The sequence below is a fragment of the Apaloderma vittatum genome, unplaced genomic scaffold, assembly GCF_000703405.1.
Source record: "Apaloderma vittatum isolate BGI_N311 unplaced genomic scaffold, ASM70340v1 scaffold40011, whole genome shotgun sequence".
Classification (NCBI taxonomy): domain Eukaryota; kingdom Metazoa; phylum Chordata; class Aves; order Trogoniformes; family Trogonidae; genus Apaloderma; species Apaloderma vittatum.
In genome coordinates, this window is record NW_009699171.1 from 19225 (window position 1) to 39879 (window position 20655).

Here is a 20655-nt window from a genome sequence, read left to right on the forward strand (position 1 = left end):
GTTCCAACAAACATCTTTTTTGTGCATAATTCTCCTGTTTCTGGAGAGAGAACGCTTTGTGCATGATGACTTTTGCTGTGTCTTAAGTGTTGTGCAACAAAATGAAGGTTATCAATTGCTTTCAGAAATGAAGGAGATGGTTCACTGGAGAAGCCAGAGCTGAACAGGGGGCATGATGGGCAGGTGAGTACCCAGAACAGGGCAGTATGGGAGAGAGGGAGGATATGGTCAGCAAGAAGGTGTGACTGGAAACGCAGACTTAGCTGAAGTTAGGTTACTCACCCTGGGGTGATAACAGCTTGGGAGCAGTGCCTTGCAGGCCATCTAGGGACGGTTCTTCTGTACAGGATTGGCCCAGCCTTTGCCTTTTTCCTTAATTCTTGTTGAACAACCGTCTTCTAGGCTGGCCTATTTAAGGGTGGTCCTGAGGAGACTCTTTAGTGTTATTTAATGGTGGAACTGGGAGAGGACATTAAAAGACCTATTTTCCTTCTGAAGGCTGGAGCTTTGCAAGACTATTCATCGTAGGCTGTCACTCTAGAGACAAAGCTTTGTTATATATGCCTCAGAATAAATTAACATAAAAGGGACTCAAGGTGAAAGCTTGACTTGGATCCGTTTACCTCGCCCATTTCTGCAGACTGCTTTTTCTCCTTTCAGCTTTCAACCTTGCTGGAGCTTGTGGGCTTCTGCTGTGAGCAAACACCAGAGGTCTTGGCTCTGTACTATGATGAACTTGCCAATTTGATTGAGAAGCAGAAGGGGAATTTGGACTTGCAGCTCCTGGTATGTTGCAGAGTGGTTTGAACTTAATCACTTAAATTGTTTCTTCAGAAACATGTTTTTCAGGCATTGGCAGGAAAGAGCCAGTTTGAGGATTTCACTCCAGTCTGAGAACTCATTTTTTGCTCTAAGAAATAGATCAGATTCGAAATCCTCTTCCAACTTTCTTAGCTTTTTTTGATTGTGGCAGATTCCTCACTGTGCTTTAATAGCTTCCTTATTGTGAGCTTTTGCATGACGACAGGGAAGCCTTTTAAAGGAAATTAAATGACATTTCAGAGCATGCTTTTAAGATTTGTAGATAAATGTAGAATCTGAAAGAACTTTAAACACAGTATTGAAATTGCCTTCTGGTCAGATGGTTAAGGCTGTCTGATGTATAAGGTCTTGGAAGAGCCACAGGCATTTATGGTAATAAGTAAATAAGTGGTATTTATGGTAATAGGAAGAGGTCTGTGAAGACCGATGGCAACTGCCTTCTTGCTGGGGACTCTTTTAGCATATGGGCTGTGCCTGCCAGCAGTGTAACAACCCATCTTGGGGCCAGGAGAGCATCGAGGGCTGCTGTGGAATTGACCATTCTTTGTGGCACAAGTGCTCTTTACAATTTTCTGGTTATGGAGTGGAGGAACTGCATCGTAGAATGAGACAGTGACGGGAGAGCTGTGAAGGGCTGGCAGTCATTCCAAACAGCTCTCTGCCTAGGACTAGAAATGCCGGTCTCCTGAGGTCCAACTGAGTGCTCCAGGGTGGAAAAGCAAAGGAGGGAAGGTTTCTCCTTTCTCCTTGCAAGACTGAAACGTAAAAGCAAGCTAAGGTGGTTCTCACAACTTTTGTGCAGAATGTGTTTTTGGGTCTTTTCACTGTCTATTTGTCCAGACTCTGCCACATCTATTACTCTACTTCTCTTTTGTTTCTAACAATGGAAGAATGTGAAGTATATGGGACACGTTGTGTGAAATAAAACTTTGCGAGCACTTTAGTCATTTCATTCTACTGACTGGCTCTTAGAACAGAGAGTTTCCCATGGCTGCTCTCCTCCTCCAGCCAGCTGCTCTGTCTCTCTGCAACACTGTGGAACTTGTACACAAGGCCCTGTCCGAAGAGAAGGGGAAAAATTGGTGGTGTGTGCTTAGCATTTTCCTGGCTTTGTCTCTCAAGGCAGGCATGGGCTCTTCTTGCAGGCAGTGGCCTTCAATGCTCTGACTATTCCAGGGTAATTTTTGCTTGGCCTCATGTTCTGCTGTTGGAGCTTTCTTCACTGAGCCCCTCAGCAGAACAGGGTTTTTTATTTTCCTTTCTTTATAGGACAAGTTTGGGAGGAGTTTAGTAGAGGACTTTCCCAATGACTTTGTGGTGGATCTCAACCCCACGGTGGACGGGTACGCAAACCACAGGATAAGTATTCGTAATGTTTCCATTGCTGAGAAATGAGTTTGTTAACAAGAGCTTGTCTGTCTTTTCCTTGCAGTTCGTTCTTGTTCCCAGTGAAGTCCTTGTATAATCTAGATGAAGATGAAAGTCAGGGAGCAATTGCTATAAACCTCTTGCCATTGGTGTCGCAGAGTGGATTTGGCAAGGTTACTGATGGAATGAGTAACCAAAACAAAAGGTACTTTGACAATTAACTGTAGGATGACTGAGTCTATGAAAAAAAATAATTTTTCTCACTCGAAAAGTGTTCAGCGGTATCCTACAAAACATTCACAATTTTTCTCCAGTACTCGTAGCTATCATTTGCACAACTTCTTGTAGTTCCTTCTGAATTATTCAATTTTGCTTTCTACCAGAAATAAATATGACCCCGTTTCTTGTCCGTTACAGCAGTTTTCTGTCCTTTTATGCTCTTCAAGAAAACTGGTGATCACCATTTTTTTTTTTAAACAATATTGTGCATTTCTGTTCTGTGTTGCTGGGATTTACAAGAGGCAAAATAGAATACTTAGTCAAGGTGACATGGGGAGGACATAGGAAATAATGGAAAAGTGATGGGCACTCTGGAGGTATATGAAACATATGACTAACTCAATTTCTTTTTTTTTTTCCCCCCAGGGTAGTGTCACCGATATGTCTGTCACCTTGTTTCCGATTGCTGAGGTTCTACACTGGAGAGCAAAACAATGGAAGCCTGGAGGAGATTGATGCCTTACTAGGTAGGGGAAGTGGAACTTTCATAGAGTCTGACTTATTCCTGTCCCAGATCTGCAAAGACTTCCTGCAGTTGTAGGAAGAACTGTGCAGTTTGTGAAGGAGGCCAACATGCTCCATTGTGCGCAGAGCAGAAGGGAGGCAGGGGAGACAATTGCTTTGTCTGGGGATGGAGCTGACAAGGCTTACTCCAGGTAGCCACTGGAGTTGGTACAGGCTTTGGGAAACGACTTTGTCCACGCAAAGACCAAAGGATGGGTGGCATGGGCAGCAAACCCAGTTCAACACATTCTCTTCCTGCTCTGTCCCAGGCTGCCCCCTGTACCTGACTGACCTGGAGGTTGAAGGGAAGCTGGACTCTCTATCCAAGCGGGAACGGGAATTTCTGTGCTCACTCCTGTTCTATGCTCTCAACTGGTTTCGTGAAGTGAGTAGATCCCTGTCTGCAGCTTCTGGAGTGTCACTGAGGAGTAGCACTTACAAATGCTAACCCTAGGTTTCAGGGGTGCAATTGCTGTTGAAGAAGAGTCTTACCTCTTGGAAACCTTCTTCAGCAAGGTCCTGGTGTTCCCTCCATGTTCTTATCTGCATTGTCATTTATCCTTTATCCTGCTTCTAGTAGCAACTCTGCTCTCTTAGGACTAACTTCAGTTAGTATTAGACCTGTAGGTGTTGCTCTGTTGCTTTTTGTAGATTGCACCAATTATGTTCACTTTCCTGTGGGCTTCTGAAGAGCTTTGTCTGGGTCTGGTCACACCAGGCTACTTGTGCTGTGTTGTGTGCTTATGTTCAGGACTCGAGGATGTTACTCGGGAAAAGAAAAAGAAGTAAAAGTGGATATAAATCTCCCTAAGTCAGTGGGTTTGGTTTGTATCCCTAGGTTGTAAATGCTTTCTGCCAGCAACAGGACACCGAGATGAAAGGGAAAGTTTTGACTCGATTACAGAACATCACAGAGCTGCAGACTGTGCTGGCAAAATGCTTGGCAGGTGAGTGTGAAACATTTGTACGTTCTGGGCCTGCACCAGTTGTGAAGTGAAAGAGATTGTTTTAAACATCAGTGGAGGAAGTATATGGTAACACATGCTGCATTTTTACATAATAGTTCATGCATGGACAGTTACTGGTTTCAGTTGGTCTGAGTCCAAAATGGCCTTCTCAGTCATCCTCCTTGATAATCTCTGTAACTGTTCCCAGGCAGATTTGGCAGAATCTGCCTGAATATGGTGGATACTGGATTTAGCTTCTATCTTACAAGAAACAGTTTGTTTCTGCAGCATGCAGGCTCTAACAAGCTGTTAAGGGATGTTATAAACATCTGCTGCCTCACACAACTGTCACCAGCAGTTGTCATTTAGTCCTTGTGGCACACACACAGAGGATAGTGAGATTAAGGAAAATATAGTTAAGAAACTACTTACTTAAAAAATAGGACAGACTCTGGTGATGAGGCACAGGATTTGGTCAAACAAGTGTGCTGATCAGGTAGTTCTACTGCCCAGCAATGCTTGACTCACAGCCAGTCCCATTTTTGTTCCTCTCCATCCCACTTCTCTGCACATTCCTCCATTAATTTACATAGTTCTACCCTTCCCGTGCCCTCAGAATATCCCAAATCCTAAAGTTCCTCTTTTCCCTCCTATATTGCCAGTTACAAAGTCCAGGTGTCCATTCCCAAAGACATGCCTGGAGTTTCTCAATGGCCATTCAATTACAAACCAGAGACTTCTGGTCTTTGGCATTGTCTCCATTAACCCATGTCTCCCAGGTTTGTGTCTGTCTGTCCTTGTTTATGGCTTCCTCCTTATTATCTCCTTTTACACTGAAAAGGTCTTTGATAAGATAAACATAATACCCTGTCACCTTCCGCATGCCCTGACACAAGGTAGCCACCAAGAGCTGTGTTTGTAAACCAATAGCACAGCCTCGACACCTTTCTGCTGCTCTGAGAACACGACAAGGCCAGCACAGAAAGGGCTCAGCTGTGCTAGAACAGCCCGTTAAACTTCATCACTGTGGACAAAGGATGTCCAAGCATGGACGAGCACTTGTTATCCTCCCTTGCTGAACGAATGCAAAGAGCTCTGTTCCAGTACGGTGCAGACATAATGGTAAGACAAATTGGAGCTAAACACACGAAAGCATAGAAGTAGGGGGATGTTTGCCAGGCTGATGAAACATATAGTACTTCCTCTGGATATGCATCTTGCCTGTATTTCGTCATTCAGGAGCTGTGTTAACCAATTTTCTACCTTTTGGCTCTTTCAGCAACCCCTGGATATGTCCCACCGCCAGCTACTTTTGAGTCTGAAGGCCTGGAAGCAGCACCGTCCATTAATGCTGTTGGTCCAGCGAGAAAAAGGAATGGTAAAGTTTAAAACATTTAAGCAAACAGATGTGATGTGGGGTTTAGCTGGCACATTGCAATGCAGCTGTTGCTCTCGTGTGTGAATAAAGAACAGAATTTCTGGCAAGGTCTATCGAACAGAATTTCTGGCAAGGTCTATCTAGCTTGAAATCTTACCTGATCAACTTCTGTTGCAGCTGAAGTGGAGATGTAAAAATATTGTACTCCAAATAAGTGTTGGATAGTCTGTCTCCTTGGGAAAGCTGATGCTTAGCATTTAACAGTGAAAATCCAGGGCTTTCATTGACTGGTTTTACCTGTCAAAGTATTTTCTGCGGCAGTAAGTTGTTCTGCATTTGACAGGTTTATGCAATTGTCTAGTAACAAACCTGTGGCTTGAGCTGCCTTGCAAATCCCTTTCAGTCCAAGAAAGCACTGTTCCAGTTCAGTTCCTTAAGTTTCTGGTGTAAAACCTTGTCAAAGTCTTTTTGGAAATCTAAATATCTTCTGGCTGATGGATCCCTTTTTTCCACATGACGCCAGGCTAATGAGCCTGGCAGGCTAATGAGGCAAGCTCCTCCTTTGCAGAAACCCTGCTGACTTTTTCCCATCAGGCTGTATGTTCCTGTGCTCAGTGATCTTTTTTTATTGTAGACAGCTCTGCCATTTTCCTCAGATAAGGAGGATAGGCTCGCCAGCCTTTACTTCTCTAGATTCTCATTAGACTGCTTTTATTAAAAGGAATTAAATTTGCAAGCTATTGGTCCTCTGGCACTGTGGCCAGCAGTTCTGAAATGTTGCATCTGAATTCCTTTGGGGAGCTTGTGTGAGTGTCACCTGGCCCTGGTGACTTTGCTGTCCATTTGGTCTAATACATCCTGTGCCTTTACTTGAAATCATTGTAGTTTCTTTGATCTCTCCACTACATAGTGTGTCAAGTATGAAAATCTCCCTCAGCAGTGAAGACCATTGCAAGGAATTCACTGAGTTACTCTGCTGTGGGCTTGGCATCCCTGCAAGTCCCTTCTGTGATTGTGTTTTACTTCCTTTTCCAGGTCCTTTTGCTTTCTCAGTACTGTGTCTGAGGAAGAAACATTCAGTTTTGATTCAAGCATTTTTCAGATGATGTCCCACTTGTTTTTGCAATCACATCGTAATGTTTAAACTACAATAAGAACAGTGAGGCTTGCTTTGTTTTCTTACTGTGATTTCACGAAAGAGAAGCCAAATGCTTTTGACTCTCTTTTGCACTGTAATCCCGTGATGACACATGACCTACGCACGCTCTGTGCTTTCTTAGGGCCAACTGAAGTGCCGCCTGTGGTGTTTCCCTGGCTGCAAGTGCTGTCTAGTGTTGAGTGCAGTGCAGTCTTTTTTCTGAAGTTGCTTTTCTCTTTAAGGAAGGAAAAAAAAGGCTGATGGCAGCAAAGCTGGATCTGCAGATCGTTCTCAAGCAGATGACAGTGCTGAAGGAAACCAACCTGATTCTGAGCTCTCTGAGCTGGAGAAGGTAGGTGTGTGCCCCTGGGGACTTGTAAGAAAGACAGACTAGGGAAGACGCCATAGAAGCGTGAACAAAAGCTTTGAGAGAGGGATTGTTTGTTTCAAAGTTAATCACGGTCAAGTGGTTCGATTCTGCTTTCTGACACCTGCCTCCCATCTGAACTTTGAATATTGTCTGCTGAAGTGGCCAGCCAGCAGTGTGTTCAGGGCAGTGCAAATGTGCAGGATTGTCAATAATATTATTAGTTACTCTCTGGTTATGACTATGGAAGGTTTCTATTTCAAGTCACTGTCCCGTCTCTCAAATTCCTGCCATAACCTAGACTTAGGTTGGAAATTGTGAGATGAATCTGGAAACCACAAATCCTGTCTCCCATTCAAGTCTGCTTCAGCCAGGATGCTCATTTTGCAAATTTTCCTTGAGGTATTTAATCAATGTGTTCATGATAAGGCATCTTTAAAATTATCCATTTTCATCACATGCTAATACCTATTTCCCAAACTTGCCAACTAATGAATTATTGCATTTTATTTCTCATGCTTTTTGAATAAGCTCTTACGGTATTGCCATCAGGTCTGGAATGCAAAATCTGTGCTGGCTGAAAGAGAGAAGCCAGGAAGTGTGCCCAGCTTTGGGCTCAGCATCACGAGGGAACTCTTACACATCCCACAAGGCCCCACTGCTACTACTGTTACTAATAAATGTTATTCAGAGTTCATTTTATCAATTTCAGGCAGGCAAATATGCTTCTGCTTCCCTGCTGTTGTACAGATCTCATAACCGAGTCAGATATGGTAACAAAGTCACGGAAGTAACGGGGAATGTAGAAGTTCCTGTGAAGGAAACAGGTTTATCTGAGCTACAAAGTCTTACAGTCTTGCAGGTTGCAACCTTGTTTCTGCTATTTACTTTTCAGACTGCTGCTGAGGCAGGAAATCCTCTGGCACAGCTGCAGAGCTATCGCCTGTACTTCCGAGAGTTAGACCTCGAAGTGTTCACCGTACTCCACTGTGGGCTCCTGACGAAGTCTATCCTGGACACAGAGATGCATACAGAGGTGAATGGAATGGCATAAAACTGTTTTGATAAGGCTTTGTGTAACTGCCTCTCTCAGAGGCCTTGGTCCTTTCTGTTCTATTAAAATGCACAGAAAATTGATGTTAGGGTGTGTTGGTAAAGGGCTGTGAGAGCATTTGTCCCCAAAGAAACCAGAGGAATTCAAAGCACTGAGATAAAGAGGGCTTTCCCGAGAAGAGCAGATGTGTAGTGTAGCAGCATTAAAAATGAAGTAATATAAATGTCACATAAAAGGTAAAAAGATGCAGTATAACATGTATAGACCTAACGGAAAGAAATGGGCATTAATACTGAACACTGCCAAGTGTACAAGAGGCAGCTTGCCTGTTGAACCTGTGACATTTTAAGTAAAGCCTGTACTGCAGAAAGGCAAGCGTCTCAGGGCATTAGCAGGTCAGGAACTTGGCACAAATGCGGGACTGGCATCGTGGATGTGCCCTCAGTGGGCAGGGCCCTGTTCATCATCTGGTAACTTATGTGAAACTGCATTGCTCTGGATGTGGAAAGCAGAAGTGCTTAGTTTTGTTACCCTCTTTGTGTAGGCAGGCTGAGTCCATCTGGAGTCTAATTCTGTTAGGCTACAGTAAGATTCATAAAATGTGAAAAGGCTTTGGCAGGCTGGAGTGCAGCCTGGCCTGCTCCAGGGACTGCTGTCGCTCTGCGTGCAGGTCACAGGCCAACTGGGAGACTGTTTGACAAGTCTTCTGGGCTATATGGCATTATTCCAAATTACTTCTTGACTGTTACTGAATTTTGTGACTCTTTGGGCTTAAACCTCTTTTTATGCTTAGGAGCTTATTTCTGGTGCGTATAATGAGTTCTCTCTTGGTCATTAAGTATTACTGACATTGCCTCAGCTCTGTCCCATGCCTGCAGTGGGGGAGAGGCATACACCCTAGCCTCTACCAAACAGAACCCTGGCTGAGATTAACTAAGCCAGGTGTCATAACTGGAAATGGAGCTAGTGAACTTGAGCTTCAAGGTACTACAGTTACGTCTGGGTCTTGGAACTGACTATTCTTGTAATTGCAGGCTCGTGAAGTTGTGCAGCTGGGGCCTGCTGAGCTTTGCTTCCTTCTGGATGACTTGTGCTGGAAGCTGGACCATGTGCTGATCCGGCGTTCCACAAGGAGAGCACCTTTTCTGAAGGCAAGTCTAGACCTGGGCAGAGGCAGAGCCCATCAGTGGCCTCCGGGCCTTTGCCGAGAGAAATGTTTTTCAGAATTGATTATTTTTACCTAACAGTTCAATGGAAGTCCAATGCCAAGCTGTCTGTCAGAGCAGCACTTGCTCTTTCGAAAGAGGCTTCTGTACCACTTCCTTCATTGAAGTGTTTGCGGCATCGGGGTCTCTGCATGTCTCAGGAAAGGGTGTATAACCGAGGGCAAGTCTTGTAGCCTCAAAACTCAGGTGACCCTTTTCTTATCCCTCCCTGGGGAGACTGGCTGTGCTGTTGCAGAAGCAGCTCAGGTTAGCCAGGCCGGAGAGCTGCCACATCCAACAGAAGCTGCTGGATCCTTGTTTCTGCTTTTTCGGCAGTCCTTAGACACCCCGAGTGCAGTGACTCCTTGCATTCCTGGCTAATGCCTTCAGCAGGGAAGTAAACGTGTGGCTCACGGCATTAAGCTATGAGAAATTCACTGCAACCTGATGAAGTCTGTCATATTCTGTCTTGTTTCTTCATGTCTTTCTACCTGTCTTAATTCCCACATGCAGAGACTGCCTGCTCCGAGTGCTTGAGTAAAATGCTGGAGTCTGTGATCTTAAAGGTCTTTTCCAACCTAAATGATCTCATGATTCTATAGAACTATGTGTCACATAAGTTTTATTCTTTTCAGCAAATGTTATCCCCTTGTCTGAGTTGGTGCTGGTTGTTCAGCAGAAGCCGACTTTTTTACTCTGTGACCCTCCCTGGCAGAGCACATGACATGAGGAATCGCACTGCTCAGAAGCAGTCTAAAACGTGAAGTTTTTCTCAAGTATAAGGTTATTCTCAAGTCAGGTTGATGAAATGACTTCAGTCTTTTGGGCTTTCTGCAGGAAAGAGGCTACAAAGATATCGGCTTCTCCCACTTGTGTCAGAAGTCCCCCAAGGAAGTTGCTATGTGTGTAGTCAAACTACTAAAGCCACTATGTAATCACATGGAGAACATGCACAACTACTTCCAGGTTAGTGGACAGCAATTTTTACCCAAAAACCTGTCACATTTTATCTCCTCTAAAGGCTTTTTTTGTCTTGTTTGTGGAAAAAAGAGAGTGGCTTTGTTTTCTTCAGGTTTTTTTAAACATGGAATTTATTGAAATAGATTCTTGAGCCCTTATCTTTCCTTGGGATAGCGTTTAATGAATAATTTGTTCTGCATTATAGGCAATTATGCAAAATCAGGATGTGGAAAACATCCTGGGAGTGAACGTCCAGGAGCACCAGTTGATGTCCTCTTGTTACCAACAGCTGTTGCTAACCTTTTGCTCCCTGTTTGCTTGGTGAGTTTAAACAAAAGAATATATAGTCACCTAAATGAGCATAGTCTATTTAGTGCTTGCTCTTCTTGTTCCTTTTCTTTTAAAGTGCTTGTCCGCTGCAAATAGCCTGTCAGCCATGCAGAACAACACGCTGCAGTGGTTGGAGACTTTTAAGCACTTTTTAGTTATGTCAAGCTTCATTTTGTGACCTGGAGCTGAACTAAAACTGTAGGTGATCAACAGTGAATGCATGACAAGGCACTGAACTGGCTACAATTCAGTGCAGTTTAGGATCACGACCGGTATAAGAGGCCTACTGGCACACCTAGTTGTGCAACTTCCTTGGAATTTCTTACCCGGTAAGTCCCTTCATCCTTTGCTAAATTGTCACTGCCTGGAATCCTGAGCAATGAAAGAATTTCTTTTGCCAAGGGGAGAGGTTGAATGTGTACTTCGATGAAGAAGAGCCTGTGCTGCTGATGCACTCGAACTGGATTCATAAATGCCAAACTCAACAATGAGTGTGCAGCCTGAATTTGTCCTTTGCAACACAGGATAGCAAAATAGAAATTTAGATCTGTGTGCAGAAAGTGTTTTACCTTGGTATATAAAAAAAGCAACAGTAGTAATTATGTGAAAAATGTGTGAGGTCTGAGGTTGTCTTCTCCTATTGGCTGCTACTGGAGCCTCAAGGACTCTGATTCACTCCTGACTATTCCTGGATTTGTCATTTTCTCATTAGGCAGCATGAATGTTGCTTGTTCCTGAGAATGCTCATCTTGTAAACCGAAGAACCTGACCCAGATACACTTTTGCATCTAATACCTCTCTTCCTTGAAGTCTGATGATGAACTGGACTATCTTTTATTTTTCCTTCTTACCCCTCAGGAATGGTTTTTCTCAGCATGAAAATACTGACTTGCTGAGGTCAGCTCTCCAGGTGCTTGCAGACAGACTAAAGCCAGGAGAGACAGAGTTTCTTCCTCTTGAGGAGCTGATCAGGTAGAATCAGTATTTCACAAACTGTGAGAGGGATTATTTTCAAGCAGTTTTCCCTGTTTCGTGTGGTCATCATGAGTAAATGGGTGTTTGGGAGCTTTTACAGAGACTTCATAGAGAGCTTTATATTTAATTGAATGACAGTGCAGTCAGACTTCATGAAAGGGACCTACTGGATTATAAAATATGCATTTGTCTATGTGTCTCATCTGTTCATGTGCTGTTTGAGATGAGTAGGATTCACAGAAGGAATGAATTTGTTCTGGGTAGTTAAAATGCCTACAGGAACATTAGGCAAAACATTACGTAAAGCTATTGCTAAGCTTAAAGTGACTGGGACTTGAAAGAAGTTTCCTGGTGACTGAATTTTTACTTACTAGTGGTTGACTACACCTTCTTTAGAAGAGCATTGCCAGAGACAAAATACTGAGCTAGGGAGACCTTGGATGTAAGCTAATGTCATAATTTCCTTTTTATTTACATGTTTCTAGGAGGTTGCCTTAGCTACAGTGTTTTTACCTTTTCCCTTTCCTGTCATCCCCAGTGAGAGTTTTCAGTACCTACTGAATTTCCAGCAGAGTGTTCCCAGCTTCCACTGTGCGTTCATCCTCACTCAGCTCCTGATTGCTGTCGCTGAGAAACCAATGACTGCCCAGAAAAAAGAGAAAATGGGTAATGTGTGAAGAACCTCTAATCTCAGATTAGTTTTCATGCTGCCCTTTGCCTATAAATCTTGTGTTCTAGCTCTCAAGTGCATCTTTTGAGTAGAGATTTTCCTTCTGTGTCCTAGTAATCTCACTGGGTGAACAGTCCTAGCAGTTAATGGAAGGAAAGTCTGTAAATCTATTGGAAACTCTTTGGTGTTGGTTTTGCTGTACCCTTAGTCACATGCAGGAGGGCAGACTGCAGCCCTTTCAGCTGGTGTTTTTAAAAATCACAGCCTCAGAGCTTTGAAGAGTCCTAAGAACAAGCCTGCTGCTCAATTTTGGTATCAGTTTAATCACTGATTACAGAAGTGATCATAGACATAATCCGATGTAGCTTTGCAGTGTAAGTGTAGATGGTTGTGACATGTCATTTCCAAAAATTATGGAAATTAACTGCAAATACAGTTGTTCCTTCAGAGCAGAGAGAGAAAAACCTATATGTTCTTAACTCTATGCAGCAAACATTTTCAATTAAGAGAGCTCAGGAAAAGCATTCAAGCAGATAAGGTATAGACACGCTACATACAAGAAAACTAGTTGGTCCCCACTTTGTCACCCACTGAAATCAACACTCCACAGCTGCCTCTCAGCTGTGCCGTGTCATATGAAGACACCTCTAGAATTTGCCCTTCTTGGATCCCCCTAGACATTCAGAATTGTAAGTTCTCTACTTTGAGATTATTTTACTACTTTCAGCAGTCTCACACTGGACAACTGCTCACTGATTAAGGCAGGGCATAACCAATTTTAGGTAACAGTTTCCTGGTTTAAAATGCTTCTGCAAGAGAAAAGCAGGTTTGCTAGCAGTTTTCATTTAAGAAATCTGTAAACTTCAATCTTGCCTGTTCACATTTATTATTATATCACTGTGGCCAAAGAGTTAAGTTGCTTGTTACGTGAGTTCCATTTCTAGAAATGGATGCCCTAAGGGTTGCATGCCCTAATTAAAAACAAACAGTTGACACACTGTAGGAGCTACCAAACAAATAATGCTTAATGTAAGTTTGTCAGGGAGAAATGGCCACAGATGGATCACAGTTCTGATGTGAACAGACCAGGAATATGATGGATGCGTGTATGTTTTACTGTCATGATATATGTCCTTGTGGCCTTACTGCTTTTTAGGGGGAATACATTCTGACTTACCGAAGTTCTTATTTGAATCACAGAATCATTCAGGTTGGAAAAGACCCTTGGGATCAAGTCTAACCATTAACCCTACTCTACACAGCTCACCCCTAAACCACATACCCCAACACCACATCTAAACGACCTTTAAACACACCCAGGGATGGTAACTCAGCCACCTCCCTGGGCAGTCTATTCCAATGTCTGACCACTCTTGCTGTGAAAAACTGTTTCCTAATGTCCAGTTTACCCTGTTGCAATTTGAAGCCATTCCCTCTTGTTCTATCACTAATTACCTGTGAGAAGAGACCAGCACCAACCTCTCTATAATGCCCTTTCAGGTAGTTGCAGAGAGTGATGAGGCCTCCCCTTAGCCTCCTCTTGTTCAAACTAAACAGCCCCAGCTTCTTCAATCGTTCTTCATAAGATTTATTCTCCAGACTCTTTACCAGCTTCGTTGCCCTCCTCTGCACTCGCTCCAGCACCTCAATATCTCTCTTGTATTGAGGTGCCCAAAAGTTCAGGCATACTGAGAAGTAGCGACACTGTGATTTTTCAGAAGGCCATTTGGACACACTGCCTTTACATGGAAGAAGGAAATTTTCTTGAATTCTTCTTTCAGTAAATCGTACCTTATCTTTTACAGCTTCACTAGCAAAGCAGTTCCTCTGCCAGTCGTGGGTGAAACCCAGTGGTGACCGAGAGAAGGGCAGCCAGTTCAACAGCGCACTGCAGACCCTGCTCTGGTAAGGCTCAAGCCATTGTCTCAAGCATGCTGAGACACTTGTTTTTTCTAACAATTACTGTTGATGCAGAGGAATGACTGCTCTCGGTCATAACCCTTACACTCACACAGTTTGGCCTACAGCAGGTATCATGGTGGTTAAGTGCCCCATGAGGACCAGGGCTTGCAAACATGGGGCTACTTCAAGCTGTCTGTAGAAGGCTTCGTTTGCTTGTTCCTGATCCAGGTGTCCTATAGTGGGCATCCGCTACAGTGTCACCCGTACTAGTCGGCTCTTTCATCCTTACCCATAAGCTTTCTGTTGGCTCATCACCCATCCTCCAGCAGAGCTCCACACATTCCAGTTGTTCTCTCACATACAGGGCAACTCCATCTCCTCTTCCCAGCTTGCTCTTCCTAAATACAAGAATCAGGGAATACTACAGCCAGGTTGTGATAGCTTTTAATGACATTGCTGTGACAGTTCTGAGAATTGCTTAGGATTTCTTTTATAAGATTGCCTTTGGCGTAAGAATGAGCTTGACAGTTTTAGGCCATGTGTTGCAGGTAGGGCAGTGTTCAAGAACTTGCTGTGCTATTCTGCTTAGTATTTACTGATGAGCTGGTTTTGGATTTAGTGTCTACCTGGAGCACACAGATAACATCTTGAAAGCTATAGAAGAAATCTCCGGAGTTGGTGTTCCTGAACTGGTCAACTCTGCCAAAGACGGATGTTCTTCTACTTACCCTACACTAAGCAGGTAATTATATCCACAGAGGCTTTGAATTTCATGAGATGCACAATGGCAATTTCTGCTTTTTAATATTGAATTTTCTTACTTTGTGATCTGTTATGGTATCATGTTAGTACTTCTGTGCACTACTCTGGGCATTTGTAAACATTGTTTTGGCAGTGCACAGCAGGTTTGTACACGGTTAGTTTTATGTCAAAAAGACGGGAGTCCCAGGGTCAATCTCTTGTGATTTCCTGTTGAGAAGGATGCCTAGCTGGGCAGCCTTCAAGTTTTCCACATTGTTCTGGGGACAAGAAGCCTATCTAGATGCTCAGAGCTGGCTTTTAGTTTTGCTCTCACTTTATCCACAGGCAGACGTTCCCAGTTTTCTTCAGAGTAATGATGGCTCAGCTAGCGAGTTCAGTGAAAAGCATCCCAGCTGGGAAACCCTCAGACTCAAGTGAGGTAGGAAAATAAGTCTTGGACTCTTTGAAGGAGAGAAGATATAAGTTAAACTGTACAGTACAATGAAGATGTATAAATTGGAAAGGGATCTACTTCTGAACTTTGTTTAGGAAATGCTGTCAAACAGCTTCATTCATCAGCCAAAATTGATATACAGGGTAGTATACAAGTAGTATCTTCTTCTTTTGTTCTTTTTTTTTCTTCTGGTTTCTACCATGTGAAAACCCCAGTAAATCCAGCAGAAGCTATAACCTGAAAACAGGTAGCAATCAGCAAAATGCTGAGTTATGCAGTTGATCTGCATGCCTGTGTAGGAGCCCAAAATTATTTTGCAGCCAAGAGCGGCTCTGAGAGCAAGGAATTGTTTTAACTCTGATCATTTTAAGCCAAGTGGACACTGATGAGGCTGGAACTGCTGTTAAGTGGTAAATCTTGTAAATCTGCCAGTGATGAAGCTTTGGTCCTCTATCTTCAACAACAACACACTTTTCGGTACAGCAAATACTGAGAGAGCATCCAGCAAGGTGAGAGGAGATAACAGCTCTTGGGTTATTGTCCCATTGTGTCCCATTAGGTGCAACTGGAGAAGCTGCTGCAGTGGAACATTGCTGTGCGGAACTTCCATATCCTCATTAACTGGGTCAAGGTGAGGCTCTGGTTGTCTTTCCGGCTTTGCCTTCAGGTTCCCAGCAGAACCCAGTGTACCCAGGTTCACAAGCATAGGGGAAAAATGTGAAGTGTGGCTGAGTAGTGTAAGTAAGAAGTCTGCATAAAGACAAGATAATGTAAGAAAGTGCAGAAAAGGGACTGAGCAAAGACCTCAGTTCCCTGGTACAGTGTTTCATGTCCACTGCCAGCTGTGGAAGAGGCAGATGGGAGAAACCCTTCAGGTAGGTCTGGAATAACACCTGACAGAAGGAAACATTCTCCTGATGTACTCAGCCGAGGGCAAGCTAATACTCTGAACAGGAGGCTTGAATTCCTGTCTGTAATCTGCATCCAGTGCTTATCTGATAGTCCTCAGCTTCACTTGCTCTTACGGGAACATACAATCTTCCTTTGAATCCTGCTGACAATTCATGTCAGCCAGTGGTGATGAACTTTAGAAGCTAGCCCTTCCACCAGTTTTGGAATTGGTTACATTCAGTGTCACCGAGTGTGAGGGTGTTTTGGGCAGAAGGCCATGGGTACAGCTGCACTTTTCTCCTTGCTTAGGTTGATCATTACCGTTTGCTTTTTATCATCTGCAAAGTAGTGATTGGCAAGTCCAGTTTTTTCAAGTTCAGCTCATGAGCTCTGGAGAATTGAGCTGGATTCTTCTACACAGCAGCATTCACTGGAGCCCTGCCTGTGCTCCAGGTGCCTTTTGAGAGCATCAAGGGTAAAGCTGGACCAGCTGGTTCTGTTTTGCAGTTCATAGCAGCACCAGAATATCTTCACAGTTCTCACTCGCATCTGTGTGCTGCATGGGTTAAAATGTTCACTGCTTAGTTGTAGAGTTAGTCACTGGCAAAAATATGTATGTATGTAAGCCTTCAAGAGAGCTGAGACCATCCATTCCATTTCTTTGCTTTCGGACCACAGCTGTGTGTGACCTGTGCAGTGACACCAGGTGTCTTTTGCCAGCTGACACCATTAATGTAATAACTTCAATATTTTCCCCAAAATACCTTATTTTGCACATCTCACTTTTGCTTTGTCCATTATGTGGTTACTGGTCTATCAGATGAACTTGGATCTCTTGGGTCCCAAACTATTAAGAACTTCAGAATCATTGAGCTAATTTTATGCCATCTGCAAAAGGTGCACCCTGGATCACCAAACAGCCATCCTGCCAGGTACTTCTGCCTGCCAGGCGTTATGTTTCACACACCTGTGTGGTGCTCCCTCCCTGCTGAGGCTTGAGCATGGATGTTGCCTTAGAACAGGTTTCACACTTTAATGAAAAGTATGCAAGGAAGATCTATTTTTAATTGGCTGCTGTGCTTACGTTATTTCCTTTGGACTTGCAGACTGATCTGGCTCTTTTTTCCTCTCGCCCAAGTAGGTATTTGACAGCAGGCCTGTACTCAGCATCTGCCTGAAGGTAAGCAAGAATTCACAATACCTGAAGAGAGCAGTTGTAAGTAACAGCTTTCTTGAACCATTGCCTCCAGTGGAGCAGAGTGGTTACAGAATTCTCTGGAAGAAGCAGATACTGTTTCTTACACCTTTAACTGTCTCCCACTAATCTTTATAATATAATTTGACCACAATGAACTTAGTGCAGTTGGAATTGCTGAAGTTAAACCCTTTCTATTCGCTCCCTTCCCCATTGTACTCCAAATGAGAGGAGACATCACAGCAGACAGTCTCCCTTGGAGCCCAGAAAGATGATGTGTCCCTCAGCCACTCTCCCTTTTCTGGATAGGACACACACACACATGCACGCGCACACACACACACACACACGTAGTGGTTCTAACATTTTGTGTGTAGTTCAGTTTTATTCCCAATTTGCTAGTCAATAAAACCAGGGATGTGTACAATGATGAGACCTTGTCCTTCCAGTGTGTCTTTGCAGTGATTACAATGGGACCCTTTACTGATCCTGCATATTCCAGTACAGCTTTCACTTGAAGATAGTCTTTTACTGAGAATTGTCTCTAGGGTAGCTCGAAAGAATGTATTGTTATTTTATCTGACTTTGTGATGATTCTTTGAAAAGGAGTTTAAATTTGCCTTCTGTTTATCATTCTTTTATAGTACGGCCGTCTCTTTGTAGAAGCATTTCTGAAGCTTGCCATGCCTCTCCTGGACTACAGCTTCAAAAAGCACAGGGTAAGCCTTTTGGAGACAGAACTGCCTGGAAGCAGTTGGGAAGCCTGACTGGTGCTTGCTAGAAGGAGGTTCCTGTCTCTGAACACGTGTTCACATGGCACTTGTGACACTTCATAACACTTCTCCAGCTGCACTCTGCCCTGTTTACCTGCCCATCCACTGCTCTCTCAGCAGACAAGTCACCATTTCTCAACTTGCCATCATTCTTCTGGTTGGATGGATCCACTGTTGGCAGAGGAAGCCCTTTCAACTCCCATCTCCTTCAAAAGTTATTACCACAAAGGTGTCACTCAGAGAATAGGATGCTCATGTGAGCAGCAGGTTGATGAAGGCTTGTGGTCCAGCTGGACAGCGATATTGGTGCCTTTGCAGTAAATTTTGGAGTTCTGACTCCTTTCTATTGCAAATGTAAGATCTGCTGTCATGGATGTTTCAGGGAATGAAGTTATCAAACAGACATCTAGTCACTGCCACTGGATGTGCTACACCCTTTGCTCAATAGAGAGGACTGGTATCCAGAGTTCATGTTGGATGATTTTCAAATACCACAATCTAGCAATCTAGCATATGTTTTATGCTCTTTCTCTGGTTCTCCTATTTCAGAAGGTTGTACTCAAGGCAAGATTGGACCAGGTTGCCTTGATTTTAATTGCCTTACTTTCACTGATACGTGTTCATTCCAAACTGATTCAAAATCAGCCTTGTGACGTGTAGTCATACTTTTATTACCAGTTACTGCACTTAGATGCACAGTGCAAGTCTCCTATGGCTTAATCCTGTTTGTCTGATGTTTCCTGCATATGTGCATCATATCTCTATCCCATAACCCTTTGAAAGGATTGCTAGGACAAATACTATTACATTATTCTTGCTTCCCCTAAAAAAAAATCCTTTGAGAATGATTTGCTGGTCTACTTCTTCATTGCAGGATGATGTGCAGAGTTTGCTGAAAACCTTGCAGCTCAGTACTAGACAGCTTCATCACATGTGTAGCCATTCCAAGGTAAGATAAATTCTAAATGCAGCTCAGACTCCTGACCTAAGAATGATTTATTTCCCTTCAGCTGCTTTCCCAGGGTATAGACAGGTTCTGCTGGCAGGGTGTCTGTACAAGCAAAAACTCTGAGGAGAAACAACCTTGGTTAATGATCCCAAAATTTAAGTATTTGATCTGGAAGTGTCTGACTTGGATGTCAGATCAGGTTAGCATACTCTTGTTTAGGACAGAGATTCCTGACATCTTCGCTTGTTGGCAAGAGAGTGTTTCTGAGGAGAAAAGCTAAGACCTTAGAGACGTGGCATAAAGTATAGATGTCAGACTGATAGTATAAGAGAAAAGCTTTGGCAAAGATCAAGAGTCCTTGCAAGTCAGAAGAATCAGCAACAGGTGGTGGACAAGGGGTCACTTGTAGCATGACTTTTTGCTTTGGACTGGACTGATGTGATTGCCCCTTGCTGACCTCCATAGTGAACTCCACTATTTCACCAGCAATAACTCGTAGATGAGTCAGACTTGCCCAAACATTTACCAGCTGCACACACCACCACCAGCAAGGCAGCTTCCAGGCATGGGTGTGCAAGCTGTGGCTGCCCTGAACAAGACGGCAGCAGCAGGACAAGATCTGTGTGTGAAGAGCTGTGTGTTGTTCTTGGAGATCAGAACGACTGACACTGGTCTGTTGCTGAGGTGATGGAGCAAAGAAAAAGCAAATTTTCAAAATAACTGCCCAGGGGTCAGCGGAATTCATTGGGCTTGTGCAGAGGAGTTACTAGTCTCTCTCTACGGTTCATGAAAAGAGCTGAGGCTCCTTCTGTTTTTGTCCAGAGTGGATATGGCTGTTTGGGTTGTTGAAAAGGATCATTTTGCTGCCTTAGACAAAATGCTTATCTATCTTTTATTTTTTTAACAAAAACTATTATAGAATGTGTCCAAGAAGTGACATAATCTGGGCAGACTTTGTGGAAATCATGTCCCCTCCCTCTCACCTGTATAACCAATGGGTTTTTCAATAGCCAGAATAATTAGGCAAGAATCAGTGGTGGTCATGTTGTTGCACTGTTTGTTATTTAGATCCACCAAGACATTGGACTGATCAACCATGTGCCTCTGCTGAAGAAGTTACTGGAACAATTTGTGTACCGAGTGAAGGCAATGCTGGCGTTCAACCACTGCCAGCAGGCGTTCTGGATGGGCATCCTCAAAAATCGGGATCTGCAGGTGAGGATCACTGTCCCCCTGGGGCAATTCCAACCGGGGAAAGGACAGCGCTCATCTTGCCCCGACAGCTCTCCCTGCCCTCGTGTTGGGCAGAGCTAAAAGGCTGAATTCAGCTGGCCTCTATTAGTCACAGCCAGTGGGGCAGAAAGAAGAGTTTTATTTTAAGATCAAGGGCCTTTATTTTAAGATTAAGCCCGCTCTTGGGGCTTCTTCGCAGCAAGCTCTCCCACTGCAGCAGTCGGTTGGTTTTGTGGTTGGTGAGGAGGTGGCCAGGCCTGCCCGCACAGAGGGCAGGGTCACTCCTGGTCACGTGCTCTCGTGTGCGGCTCTAACGAAGCCAGTTCGGGCCCTTTCCTTCATCTTTCGCTGCAGAGGCAAGACCAGCTGAAACAACACCTGCTTTCGGCTCAAAAGCTTTTTATTTAAGACAATCACAGAATCCCGCGCGTGCCCATCCCGCCCCGGCACAGCTCTTTTGCGCTCGACTTAGGGAGAAGAAATTTTGACTCAGGCCTCCGAAGCCGAGCGGGGCTCCGGC

At 43.9% G+C, this 20655-nt stretch overlaps 1 protein-coding gene across 1 annotated transcript in view; it reads left to right on the forward strand.

Moving 5' to 3' along the window:
• FANCD2 (Fanconi anemia, complementation group D2) overlaps positions 1-20647 on the forward strand; it is a gene marked incomplete at its 3' end in the record, with an annotated part of 38832 nt that extends 18185 nt beyond the window's left edge. The window contains exons 19-42 of the mRNA XM_009878264.1: positions 126-183; positions 661-786; positions 2092-2165; positions 2255-2395; positions 2836-2936; positions 3243-3358; positions 3812-3920; positions 5200-5298; positions 6679-6794; positions 7699-7839; positions 8892-9008; positions 9900-10028; positions 10228-10343; positions 11211-11324; positions 11866-11993; positions 13803-13902; positions 14519-14641; positions 14986-15079; positions 15654-15725; positions 17127-17165; positions 17825-17899; positions 18828-18902; positions 19971-20117; positions 20608-20647. Coding sequence (XP_009876566.1) covers positions 126-183; positions 661-786; positions 2092-2165; positions 2255-2395; positions 2836-2936; positions 3243-3358; positions 3812-3920; positions 5200-5298; positions 6679-6794; positions 7699-7839; positions 8892-9008; positions 9900-10028; positions 10228-10343; positions 11211-11324; positions 11866-11993; positions 13803-13902; positions 14519-14641; positions 14986-15079; positions 15654-15725; positions 17127-17165; positions 17825-17899; positions 18828-18902; positions 19971-20117; positions 20608-20647 — 2450 coding nt within the window. The remainder of the gene's footprint in view (positions 1-125; positions 184-660; positions 787-2091; positions 2166-2254; positions 2396-2835; positions 2937-3242; positions 3359-3811; positions 3921-5199; positions 5299-6678; positions 6795-7698; positions 7840-8891; positions 9009-9899; positions 10029-10227; positions 10344-11210; positions 11325-11865; positions 11994-13802; positions 13903-14518; positions 14642-14985; positions 15080-15653; positions 15726-17126; positions 17166-17824; positions 17900-18827; positions 18903-19970; positions 20118-20607) is intronic.
• Positions 20648-20655: the final 8 nt, after the last annotated feature.